Below are 13,250 nucleotides of genomic sequence, written 5' to 3' on the forward strand. Positions count from 1 at the left end.
CAGGAGGGATTCACTGTGAGTGATGCCTCGTAGATTTCGAAGATCATGACATAAAAAAATAATAGTTAAGATGTTCCATGGCTGCTCCCCTCTGACTGACCTGAGCTCCATCTGACTCTGTTTTCAGGAGATCACTAGAAGACAGCTGGTTGCAGTAAAGCCCTGCAGGTCTCAGTGTTGAATCGTTTACCTGTGAAAACAAAAGGGATCTGTATTCAGGGATGTGGCAATGCACCAGGGTGCTCCAGCCACTGTAAAAAGATCGCTGAAGTGCAAATAGAAATAAATAGTTCAACAATTATGTGAGATGATGGGGGAAACGTTATAATGTATTGATAGTCCTCTAAAATATCCAGGGCCTTCACTGGAGTTATTGTGCTACAAATACAAAATGGATGGTTTAATTTACTGGACGTGAAATGTCATAACTTTACACAATGTAGAACTAGCTCAGCTAATGACGAATAAGATCTTAAGTCAGACCACTTTCACTGACAAGAATTTATTAAAGCAAGTTATAGTGATTTACTTCAGTCACACAAAATGTGTGATACAACAAATATAAAGTCACCTTAAATGTCAGTGGAAGCGATATGGTTTATGGTTATGAGCTAAAGCACACTGCAGTAATCAAAACTATCTACTGTGCACTGCTCAAGACATCACAAACAATGACAGCACTGTTGACATCACACTACCACTGACATAATCAGTGACATCACTGAAGCTGCTTTAATGGCCCTGCAGCCTAGCATAGACTAGGCTCAACCTCCTTCTGCGCGCAACAGGGCTTCAGATTGGGTGCAGGAAATGAATTTCAGCTGTCGTGAAATACGTGTTTTTGACCACTGACTTTGTGTTGCACCACTTTGCATCTGGATTAGCTGTCCAATGTTCACCAGTTGCAGACTACATTTTGTATTCAGTTTAGCTGCCTATTGACTTTGTCGTAGCATTAGACACTGCCATGGTAAATCTGTTAGTACTTTTCCACTTTGTAAACTATGCTTGTTTTCGTGCTTTTTCTCACCAAGGGCTTTGGTTGACAAGGATGTACTCAGACGGCAGGGAACGGCCTTGTTTTGATTTAGCATCTTGGTATTGTGGCCAAACCACAATGTGTTATTTTCAAAGCAGACCTAAACTAGCCCGCATGTTTGAATTGCTAAATGAGGGTTTTTTCCAGAAAGCTCCTTTTTGTTCTTTAAGATATAAAAAGACCCAGTGCGACAGTGAGAGTGTGAGCGGCCTCAATCAGGATTCTTGACGTCGGATGCCTGATATCTGTCCGTGAGGGTAGAGATCTCTTTCTCTTTTGCAGTCGCACGGGATCATCGTCTTGCTGGCATGATAAAGATGAAGAGCTTGGCAGGCCCTACGGTGATTAACTTTTACTTCATTATTTGCTTTGTATTATAATGTAATGTAAATACATATATCTACTGTGTACATTGCATTGGAGAATCATTTTGGTGTGTTTTCCTTTCATTGCTGTGACTATTTTTAAATGTGTGCTTTCAACATGCTAATCTCCCTTTAGGAACCTTGTGGTAAAATAATAATAAATGTCTTCTTTGAACGGAGAAGTGCATTCCAGAGATTGTTGTCAGCTCGGTCGTTAGTGAAAGCAAAACATTTTGGCGTAGATCGGACAGTCTACAAAAGAGAGGTTGGAGGTTGAGAGTGCACGATTTAAAAGCATAAATATGTTTTTATTCAGAGTTAAAAGAAGCACCGCAAACCATGTTTGAAAATGCATGTGAAAAAAAGCGCCTTATGATGTCTTTGAAAATGTGTTTTCTTGTTTATCAGGACTTTCTACATTTTGGGATGGGTGCTTGGATAAAACAAAAGTACTGAATGTGTTTTCATGTTTAGAAAAGGTGCTTTTTGAACGGAATGATATCCCTTTTGTCCTTGACAGGAGGGTTTGGATACTTTTGTCTGCTTACAGAAAAATGCATGAGAGATGTAAACAGTTTGAATATTAAAATAAGGATCTGAGACAACACCTTGACCAAAACAAGCTATTATAAAATAAAGCTGAAATCTATCAAGCTGTTACAGGAGAATCTGACTTTTTACATTCCAGTAATGAGGAGGTTAAAAAAGGTGAGGGCCAGGGTGAGCTGCATGAGCAGAATGTAGTTTGTGCGCAGAGTAGCCCACAGTTTTTGGCAGGAGTTGAAATGCATTCTTCAAAAGATTACACTCAGCAAGAAGTTGACGGTGTTACCAGTATATTCAGACAATTTTTGAAGAGTACATGTGTACAGTTAATTCAGACAAGTCACAGGGATTGTTGCAAAATGTGCAGTTTATAGGAATTCAGTGGAATCCAGAACATAGAGAGATGTTGCTACAGGTAAAACAAAAGATGTTGGAGTTTCTTACTCCTCGCACTAAGCAACAGACTCTGAGTTTCATGAGATTGTTAGATTTTTGGAAACGGTATGACCCTCATCTGAGTAAAATCTTAACCCTTTGGTACAAAGTAACCAGGGAAAAACATGAATTTGAATGGAGTAAAAAGCAGCTGGTTGCTTTTGATTTGGCAAACAAAATAATTCAACAGACCTTAGACTTGTGTCCAGTGCAAGAGGGAGACATTGCGTTACATGTAATTATTCAGGGACAATATGCAAATTGGAGTATGCAGCAGAAACAGGGGAGGACGAGAGTGCCCCTGGTATTTTGGACTAGAAAACTACCTGACTCTGGGGAGCGCTATACTCCTTCTGAAAAACAGCTTTTGGCCTGTTATTGGGCTCTAGTGGATACTGAGCAAACAACACTAGGTCATAATGTAATTCTGAGACCTGAAATACCAATTATGCAGCGGGTGATGAATTCACCTAAATCTCACCGTATGGGACATGTACAAGAGGCTAGTATCATACACTGGATCTGGTACATACAAGACAGGGCTCGAGTAGGACCGGCAGACACTGCAGCCCTACATGAATAGGTGTTACAAGCCCCTGTACAGGATGAGGAGAGGGTGCAGGAGGTACCACAGATAAGAGAGTCACCAGTGAAATGGAGTGTGCCATTTGAATCCTTGTCCCCTGAGGATAGGAAGCATGTTTGGTTCACTAATGATTCATTCAAATACGTTGGTACTAAAAGACATTGGAAAGCAGTGTCATACAATCCAGTTACTGAAAAGTTGTTGTCTACCACAGTAGAAGGACAAAGTAGCCAATATGCAGAATATACAAATGTGTATCAGATTTTAAAGCAAGAGCTGCTTGGGACTTTTCATATTTACATTGATTCTTGGTTCACTACCAATTGATTAGCCATTTGGCTTCCCACATGGCATGCACATAATGGGTTCATTCACTCAAAAGAGGTGTGGAGCAAAGAGTTTTGGCAGGAAATTTGGGACATGTTATAACAGAGTATAGTCATAGATGCTCATTGTCCCATTGACTCACTAGAACGCTGGTTCAATTCCCTTGCAGACGACAAAGACAAAAGTTCAGAGGCAGAAGTGTCAACCCAGAATTCTGACTTGGTGGGGATGTCTAAGTGGGCGCACAAGAAATGTGGACACCTGGGAGAAAAAGCCACTTACAGGTGGGCAGAGATTAGAGGGATGCACATTCCCCTAGATTTGATAAAAACTGTGATTTTGCAATGTCCTATTTGTCAGCACACACAACAGAGATCTGTCCCGCAAGCAGTCAAAGATCAGTTGGGGAGAGGAAAGTTACCAGGACAGATAGAAATCGAAGCTATTTTGTTAAATAGTAGAAAAGCTGATTTATTCATACAGATTGGAGATAGAATTGTCCAACTTGTCATAAGTGAGGTGTATGGAGAATTGGTGAGGAAGGGGACTGCCCAGCCCTTCTGACAGTGCAAGGAAAGGGAAGCTGTGATTCAGCAGATAAAAACCTCAGTGCTAAGGTGTGGGTTGAATTCCCAAATGGCCCTCCAGAACCTGCACAAATTATGGCAAAGGGCCCCAATAATGTCCTGCTGATTATAAAACAAGGAAAGGAAAAGGGGGGGCATTTTTTAGATGACAAATGATATTTTCAAAAAAATCATACTTGTTTCTTTTACAGATCTTACTATGACTTGCCATTGACCATGAGTGTGCTGTGTGGTCTCTCTTTGGGCGTTTGCATGTGGGGTCGTGAGAGGGACCCCACCCCCAACTTGAACCTGGTTGATCACCATTATGCAACTCTCCTGCTGCTTTTAAAGTACAAAACCTATGGACCCATTTAGTGCAAATTGTGCTTCACAGATCAAAGTTCTGCATGGAAACAATGCAGAGTACCATGGATATTCTGTAAACCTGTTTGATTACATTTTTCCTCGAACTAACCCATAGCTTGTTATCATCTGATGACTGCTGCCAGTCTCATTAAGCAAAAGTGCCAGTTGGCTGACTATTCTCATATGGGAACACTTATATTCCAGCAAACCTTACAGGTGGACCGTGTACCTTTACATGATTAGAACTCATGATGTTTCCATCTAATTCTATACCACCCTGCTATCCTAGAGACACTATTTAATCAGTTATTATCAGAATATATAAGCTTCAGTTTTTTCACTGTAGGTGTGTCTGGGTTAACTGTTAATAAGATCAATACGTTAATCCACTTCCATTGCTTTGTAGTGATTGGTTTTATCATTTCACCATGTTGCTGTGTACAATGGCTTGTAACGTTCTTTTTTAAAAGAGAAAAAAAAGAGAATTCGATTTTCAAACTGTAATTTACACAAAGTCATTGATCAAAGGGCGGAAAGGAGTGAAATATGTGTTTTTGACCACTGACTTTGTGTTGCACGACTTCGCACCTGGATTAGCTGTCTAGTGTTCACCAGTTGCAGACTACATTTTGTATTCAGTTTAGCTGCCTATTGACTTTATCGTAGCATTAGACACTGCCATGTTAAATCTCTTCGTACTTTTCCACATTGTAAACTGTGTTTGTTTTCGTGCTTTTTCTCACCAAGGGCTTTGGTTGATAAGGATGTACTCAGATGGCAGGGAACGGCCCCAACGTGTTATTTTCAAAGCAGACCTAAACTAGCCAGCATGTTTGAATTGCTAAATGAGGGGGGGGTTTCCAGAAACTCCGTTTGGTTCTTTAAGATAAAAAAGACCCAGTGTGACAGTGAGAGTGTCAGTGGTCTCAATCAGGATTCTTGGCGTCAGATGCCTAATATCTGTCCCATGAGGGTGGAGATCTCTTCTTTCTCTTTCGTAGTAGAACGTGGTCATCGTCTTGCTGGCTTGATAAAGATGAAGAGCTTGGCAGGCCCTACTTTTACTTCATTATTTGCTTTATTTGCTTTGCATTATAATGTAATGTGAATACATATATTTGCTGTGTACATTGCAGTGGAGAGTCATTTTGGTGTTTTCCTTTCATTGCTGTGACTATTTTTAAAGGTGTGCTTTCAACATGCTCATCTCCTTTTAGGAACCTCGTGGTGAAATAATAATAAATGTCTTCTTTGAACTGAGAAGTGCATTCCAGAGATTTTTGTCAGCTCAGTCATTAGTGAAAGCAAAACAAGCTGACCACCACTTTCCCCTGATCTAAGAGGCTTTTTGGCTTAATGTTACTGCTGGAGAGGAATCAGAGTTTTGTCTAGTGGCAGGTTTGACTCATCTAATGTAGTGCAGAGGGTTAACATGCAGATCACAGAACTGTATTTTATGTGGATAGCTCAGTGGGTTACTGGTTTTGGCCTAGAGATCCTTTTGCTACTTGCAGTTCATAAGTTACAATCTTTTATATAGCAAAGTGAGCTATGAACTGCCATCAAAGAGTTGCATGCAAACCACGATGCAGATTAGAAAATTATGTTTCTTCCCAGTCTTTCATTATCCTAATGTTGCTAAAAATGGTTTGTGTGTGTAGGAATAAACTATTAGTAAAGCCTACCCTAAGCACTGTGTTTGTTTTGAATCTTGGGTTTGTGCTTCTCCAGACCAAGCACTTTTAAAAAAGCCTGCCAATATGCATGAGATTTGAATCCTACACCCTGTAATCACATTTGTCTTATGTACACTTTTCTATACACTGATTTACACACATATGATTAATTGTCCCTGCATGTGTGTGTGATGTAAAGTGCTACAATACCCTACACTGGTATGAAAGGCGTAATAAAAAAAATGAAATACATGTGAGAGAGTTTTATGGAGAGTTGAGGGGCACTGCTGGAGAGTGATAGGGAATCAGAGAATGAGGTTTTCATGGAGGGTGGGGTAACCAAATATATTCTCGCCCTGGGAGCCACCATCGCAAAAGCCGGCCCTGCCATGCTGCTTACTGGGGTGGAGGATACGAACATCCCTCAAAATGTTTTTTCATTGTGTTCTCAGCTTCCTGACTGTGCTTAACAGTGAATGTGTGCACTTATATTTAAATTCATCTTATTTTCTGTGTTCTCCTTATGAATGTCTCTGGGTATGACTAGGTATCCTGCTGCACTGTAAGGTCATCATTTACTATGCTTTAAAAGTTAATACAATTGAATATATAATGAAAAATGTGTTGCAGAATGCACGATTTTTCTTGGGGGCCCAAACCCTCCTTGTAGTGGGGTCAGGCTTGCTAGCTGCAGCTGCTATCTACGCACCGTATGGGGGCTGGTTTGACAAAATTTGCTGGGGCTGCTTTGGGTTCCTACGTGGCCCTGCAGCTAGAAACTAAAAGCACTTGCGGGGAAAAAAAAAGAACTAGAAAAAAGGCTGCAGCAGTTGCTCACTAGTAATACTTATTCCCATTACCATTAACTGCAATTAGAAGAATTCCATACAACTTTCAACATTTTAAGTCCTCTCTTTAATTATATTTAAAGGCAAGATCTGCATTTCCGCTTTAAGCAAATAAATGTAAATAAAAAGCAATTGTTTAAAGGGGGTTACCATGCTACTAGCGATTTTATTAATGTTTCCTGTGACTCCATCAGTAATATAATTTGTGAAGCCATCAGCAGTGGAGTTTGGGGCATGAAAAGAGGTTATAGTTGCATCGCTCACCAGAACTGCCCACAATCAGTGCTTTTAGGTTTTAGACCATAATCTTAACATCCATTCAGTTGTAGTTTTTCAGAGGAATTTGTATGGGTTTAAAGCAAACCTTATTTTATGATGTGAGTTAAAAACCACAGCTTTGCTTAAACAAAGGTTTTTTTTGTGACGTGTTTGCTTGGATTAGGATAGATATTAGTAACTACCTGCCAGCCCTGGCTACAGAGCGTGGCCTTTCGTATCATTCTCTGCCCAGTCCTCAAATCCCTATAGACTACAATGCATTATACAGATTTTCTACAATTAGCATGTAATAAAAATGGGTTGCAGAAGAGAGGTCCAATCAGAATGTAAGGGTGGCAGCCTGATGGTCAGATATTAACAGTACATTGTAATCATACTACACACACGTGTCCAGGATCATTAAATCTGACCGAGAACTCTTTTTCCTGCCTTATTACCTGTCTCAGAACTTTTCTTTACTGTACAAAGTTTCCATTTATTTATTATCCTTCCCTGTTGCTTTTTCAAAAGTTGTGTTTTATGAATTGAATTATTTCATTTTAATGCGCTCGGATGCAAAATAAAAATGTTTTAATGGCATTATGAACCTATTTTTTTCAAACACAAATAACTGGAGTTTACTCAAACAACAAACTATTTGTCCCCTAATTAGTGGTATGGTATATGGCCTCAGTCAAAAAGTAACAGGACACCTTCCAGTTCTTTTTCCCACTCCTCTTTTCAAGAACAATATCACAACATGAGAGAGTATGTTCTACTTACCGGCTCCGAGCACAAGGAATTTAACGATGGCATCTGCATGGAGTTCATCTGCATTTGACCAGTTATTGGATTCATGTTTTGCACATTTGTGTTCCCTCCTGCCATGGACACCGTGATGCTCATGTTGTTGTACATGCCTTGTTGGGAAGGGGAGGGCTGACCTGGCCCGGACTGACTGAACACACTGTAAAAGCAGAAGTTGCAATGAATGTGGGTTAAACAATCAATTTCACAACTAACCCCTTTCAATACCTCAGTACTGGGATTCGATTTGGTCAGAATGCCATCTTTTCCTGCCCTCATCCCCCTCGTCATCAGATCCATACTCAATCTGTGTTACCATCTAAGGTGCCGACGTTTATGGGCACATACACTAACCCGCCTCTGAAATATATTAGTATTGGGGGTATCTTAGCTACGTATGCATGTATGTATGGGGTATTTATATGGTGCAAACTGAACCAAAAATTGAGGAGCGGTGTACAGAATTCAAAGTAAACAGAGTCAAGCATGTGAGTGTAGGAGTAACTAGTTTCTAAGTGCAAAAGTGGACCATTATTACAGCCCCAAATTGTATTTTAATATCAGTGATTGCTCACACATCTTCTCTGCTCACGTGTTTCCGAATAAGGTGATTGTTGCATTAATGTATTGCTAAACATATACATCATTTAAATGAACTATACTATAACATCCTCTTACTTTATTGATGAATTAATTGCTTTTTTTTGTTGTTTAAGAAATAACCCTGCTGCCACCTTTGTAAACTAAATGTAACATTAAAGGTTCTTTTAACTGTATTTCACATATATATTTAAAACAAAATATTTAATAAGGACAATGCAATTACAGCCTCTACAGTCTAGGAACTAATGTGCCAATCCAGGAGGTAAACTAATTAATTCTTCTATCAACACAATGGCAAGCTATGTGGGAAAACAAAGAGTGTGACAAGTCATTTTCAGGTAAAAAGGCAACCACCACACATAAAGGAAGAAAAGGGTAGTTATCTGTAACTATAGTTCTACAGCTTTGGTGTATTTCATACATTCACAGGCTTGGACATTCCCAGTTGCTAGGCTAGGAATCCTTGGTAGCCAATATTAACAGAGCACGTGTATAATCAATTAAAATTGACAATAGCCATGTAGTCCATTCACCTCATTATGTGACCCAACCCAATGAGATGAAATAACGTAGATGCTTTTTCTTCTCCAACATTGGATCTTTCCAAGATTCACATGCTTGAATGATTCCTAGAGAAGTGAATCTATAAAACACATGACAAAGAAGCAGTAATGAGGTTTGCCTTAGTTAAGCAAGCTCCACAGTACTGCTTTCCTATTGCTCTCTTAGACGTCTTTTAAACGTCGAGGCAGTAATGCTTAATGAAGGCCAGTTTGCTGCTATGCACAGGTCAGCAATTATCACCCCAGCAAAGAGCGCAGCCATGACCGCCAAGCCTCTAGTGAAGCGAATTTGCATGTTGCTTCTGCTAAATCTGTCAAACTATTTTTGGCAGGAAGCAATACATACTGACATTGAATGGCTATGACATATTTAGATAGGGCCAAGCCATTGTTAGCACTGCTATATGACACAAAGGTAATCTGATTTTCTAAAAGTCTTTGTTCTGTCAATGTAGTATTGTAAACAGTTTCAATCCCAACAAGTGCAGAGCCTTCTCAGTTGGAGTAGCTGGCTGTGATAAAGTTAAAAGGTGAATTCTCAAATTCATCCGGAGAGATGACTATACTTACGGCATGAAAAATGGGTTAGATGTTAGTGTAACTCAAGACTTTTCAAAGTTTGAGATATGAGAGCTGAATAGACAGTGTGACGTTCTCACCCATTCTTGTGGCACATTGTAGTATAATAGCCATTTTGCATTACAGCGTTTGAAGACAGGATCTGGAAATGGGCTCTATAAGTCTTTTCAAGAGCATCTCCAGAACAATTTGTCTCTTCAAAAGGTGCAGCTTTTTGATTAATCTGCAGCCGGTGGCTTCACTCAAGATACTTAAGTCCTTGCCTCTTTCTTGTTAAGCATCTTGGCTGAAATTTTGGCAAGCTTCATACTTTCTTGCTTAACAGCCAGAGCAGTGAAGTCACAGTAGCCACTGTTTGTTAGGTCCACTGTGGTAGATGCTACTAGCTCCACAGGAGGGCCATGGCTTAAATAAGGCTTTATCCAAGGAAGGGGTGTCAAGCATCTGGACAGAGGGTCCAGTCAGCTGAATACCAAAACAAGAAACCTGCTTATCTCCTGTAGATGAAGTCCCAAGGAATAGCTGTACACCACAATAGAGAAAAAGATACTAGTATGAAGAAACAAGAAGCGCTCTAAGGGAGGGCTGTCTGTCTGCTTAACTGTGCTAGAACATTTGAGCAGTTCATTCTCTGTGGCAATGAGATGACTGGATGGAAAGGGGAAGCGCATTGGCCGAGCAGAGGAGGCAGGCGTCACCTGTTGCTGGGGCAGGAGCCCATTAAAACTAACTTCGCGCTCCCGCTGTCGCGGGAAGCGCATTGGCCGAGCGGAGGAGGCAGGCGTCACCTGTTGCTGGGGCAGGAGCCCTTTAAAACTAACTTCGCGCTCCCGCTGTCGCGGGAAGCGCATTGGCCGAGCGGAGGAGGCAGGCGTCACCTGTTGCTGGGGCAGGAGCCCTTTAAAACTAACTTCGCTCTCCCGCTGTCGCGGGACGCGCGCGGGTGGCGCCCGGGCCAAGGGCGGGCCCGTCCTGCGCCCGTCATCGCCCGTAAGAGGCTGGGCTGGGCCACCCCTCCTTCGTTTTCAGTGGAAGGTGACTATTCATATCTAATAACACTTGGAGTATAAACTGGTGTTTTTTTTTTTTGCTTTTACTGGGTTTCTGACAGCTTAATTAGTCTGTTTTTGTTTGTTGTTCTGCTGTTGCATTGTTTTTATTTATTCTGCTATTTTTGTAGTAATGGGCAGGAAAAAAGGTCCATTAACTGGTCCACTGGGGGGTGGTGGTGGTAGCAGACAGGGTAGTGGCACTACCACATTGGATTCCTTCCTCGCAAGAGCTGTCGGGGTTGTTACAAAGGAAATTGATTTGGCAGAGAGGAGGTTATCCATTGAACTGGAGGATTGGCGCCAGGCCCCAATAGACAATGGTCCTCGTGAGGCCGTGGATGTGGAGGTGGCTTATCTGGGGGAGGATCAAGGTGCTGTTATAGCTGCTGCTGAGTATGTCCAGGTTGAGCCAACAGAGTCAATAGAGGGTTCTGGTGGCCAAGGCCCCTCTAGAAGAAGTAAAAGACTTTTATTATCTTCTCCCCCGGCCTGCCCCATGGATAAATGTAGCCCTCCCCCGAGGAAAAAAAAGGCCCTAAAGAAATTGATATCCAAGCCAAAAACATCTTTCTTGGAGCTCCCTAAAGGTGCGAGCGGTGACCTCGCACCTTGTCAGCACCTGGGGTGTGATGCAACCAATTTATTGTCCAAATTTCGGGAATTGATCCAGGAGATTCTGTCCCCTGTTTTGGTGAAATTATCAGCCATAGAAAAAACAGTTTCGCAGATATGTGTGCACGGAATACAAGGAAGGCATGGGGTAGGTGGATGTGTGGCCTTGACTAGGCATCCCCACTCTGGTGATGAGTTGTCCCTACCAGAGGAAGTTGCGGGCCCCTGGGAAAAACGTCCTATCCAGTGGTAAATCCTGTAAATTCTGGGGGTCAGGGTGTTTGTGCTGAGACTGCTCCGGCTGCACCGACCTCTCTATTGAGGGCGGGTAGGACTGTTAACATGTCTAGTTGCAGTAGGCAGCCTGATCGGGATTTTGTGGCAGCCGGGGGGATTGGCCAACAGCTGATTGGAAACGATAATTTAAACTTGCTGATGGCCAGGCCTTCCCTGGCCTGTCTGGATCTCCCCCCAGCATGTGCCCCCTACGTGGTAGTGTTGACAAATGTGCCTGTCCTTGCTCCTGAGGCAATTGAGTCTACGAACCAACTCATAAATAAGGTGGGCCATTGGCTGAGTAACAACTGTGATTTTTCATGTAAGGACTTTAAGGACATTCTGTTTGCTAGAAGAATTGGCTGGGTCGGCCCCAAAAATAAGGTGGGGAAAGAAGACTGTATCATTATAAATGTTAGATATCCTGCTCTGACCCAAAGGCTCCTTTCTACCTATCGTTCTGCTGTCCTCAGAGCAGGCTCAATGAGTATGGTCCCTCTGGTCTTTTTTTACAACCACATGCGATTGAGTACTGGGGTGTCTCTCGGTTATGGCAAGAATCCCCTCCAGGGTCAGAATAACCTGCAGGCGACTAGGAGAAGAACTGCTACCAATAGCAATTTATCCTTGGAAGGGGTGGAATGACAATGCGCCAATGCATTGGCTGTACAGGAAGAGGTTCCTCCCCAATGTAATCTTATCTCATGGAATATTGCGGGTTATGATGCTAAATTATCCGATCAAGCATGGGTTGGGTGTGTGACTAACTATGATATTATCATGCTTCAGGAAACCTGGTCGGAGGGGCTGTCTGTGTGGGATGGGTATGATAGATATGCAGTTCCAGCTGTGCAGTCTCTTGGTGGCCGCTCGAAAGGTGGCCTGGTTACCCTAATTCGCCTCTCCAAGATAGTGGGTGCCTTTCAAATTAACTGCAACCACCAAGGTATATTGTTGGTATGGGTAATCTTCTCCAATAATTTTAATATTTTATTGGTTAACTTCTATAACGCTGTGTGGGATGGGGGGTGCCAAATTGGGGCTCTGTTCTCCGTTCTTCAGGTTCTGAAATACAGAATGGAGAAGGTGGGGCTGGAATTTTGTGCTATCGTCTCTGGAGATTTTAATGCCAAGCTGGGTAGGTTCAGCACTGTGGTTAATCCCTTTATTCGTGACTGCGAGGACTACTCAGCGTATGGTCTGCAGGACTCGAGAGGTAGGGAGCTAATAAAGGAACTCAGGAAGATGGGCTTTCTGAATTTTTATGACATAGAAGCAGTAGGTACCCACCAACTTCCAACTTATGTGGGAAGAGGTTCTGGATCCACCATTGATTACATTTTTGTGTCTCCCCCTATCAGAGACTTAGTGACTGGGGGTGAAGTGCTAGGGGAGTGCTTTAGCGATCATAATCCCCTTATAGTGTCCTTTAAACTCCCTGGGGCCCTAAGTAAACTAGGACGAGGTAGGCCTGTAGCAGTGGTGATAAAGGACCAGGGGAGGCGGCTTGGGTGGAAGCAAGTGGACCCCCAAAAAGTTGTAGGAAGGGTGGTGGGGGAAAATTTACATCTATTTATGGAAATACTCCTGATAGAGGCTCCGAATCCTAAGACTGTTTTGGATGCTATAACAGTGGTAAATGCAGCAGTCAGAGACTGCCTTCTCTCATTAGGCAGCCACCCCAGTAAACTTAAATGTGGCTGGTATGACAAGGCCTGCTATGATGCAAGGGCAAACCTAAAG

At 42.2% G+C, this 13,250-nt stretch overlaps 1 protein-coding gene across 4 annotated transcripts in view; it reads right to left on the bottom strand.

Moving 5' to 3' along the window:
• NCOA1 (nuclear receptor coactivator 1) overlaps positions 1–13,250 on the bottom strand; it is a 722,334-nt gene that overhangs the window by 8,506 nt on the left and 700,578 nt on the right. For 3 of the 4 annotated variants that reach the window (XM_069233763.1, XM_069233765.1, XM_069233762.1), the window contains 2 exons: positions 7,799–7,982; positions 101–190 (listed from right to left, as the gene is read on the bottom strand). In XM_069233763.1, the coding sequence (XP_069089864.1) occupies positions 101–190; positions 7,799–7,982 (274 nt within the window). The remainder of the gene's footprint in view (positions 1–100; positions 191–7,798; positions 7,983–13,250) is intronic. The other variant, XM_069233764.1, reaches the window with a different exon arrangement.

This window comes from Pleurodeles waltl, chromosome 5 (assembly GCF_031143425.1).
Source record: "Pleurodeles waltl isolate 20211129_DDA chromosome 5, aPleWal1.hap1.20221129, whole genome shotgun sequence".
In the NCBI taxonomy this organism is placed as follows: Eukaryota; Metazoa; Chordata; class Amphibia; order Caudata; family Salamandridae; genus Pleurodeles; species Pleurodeles waltl.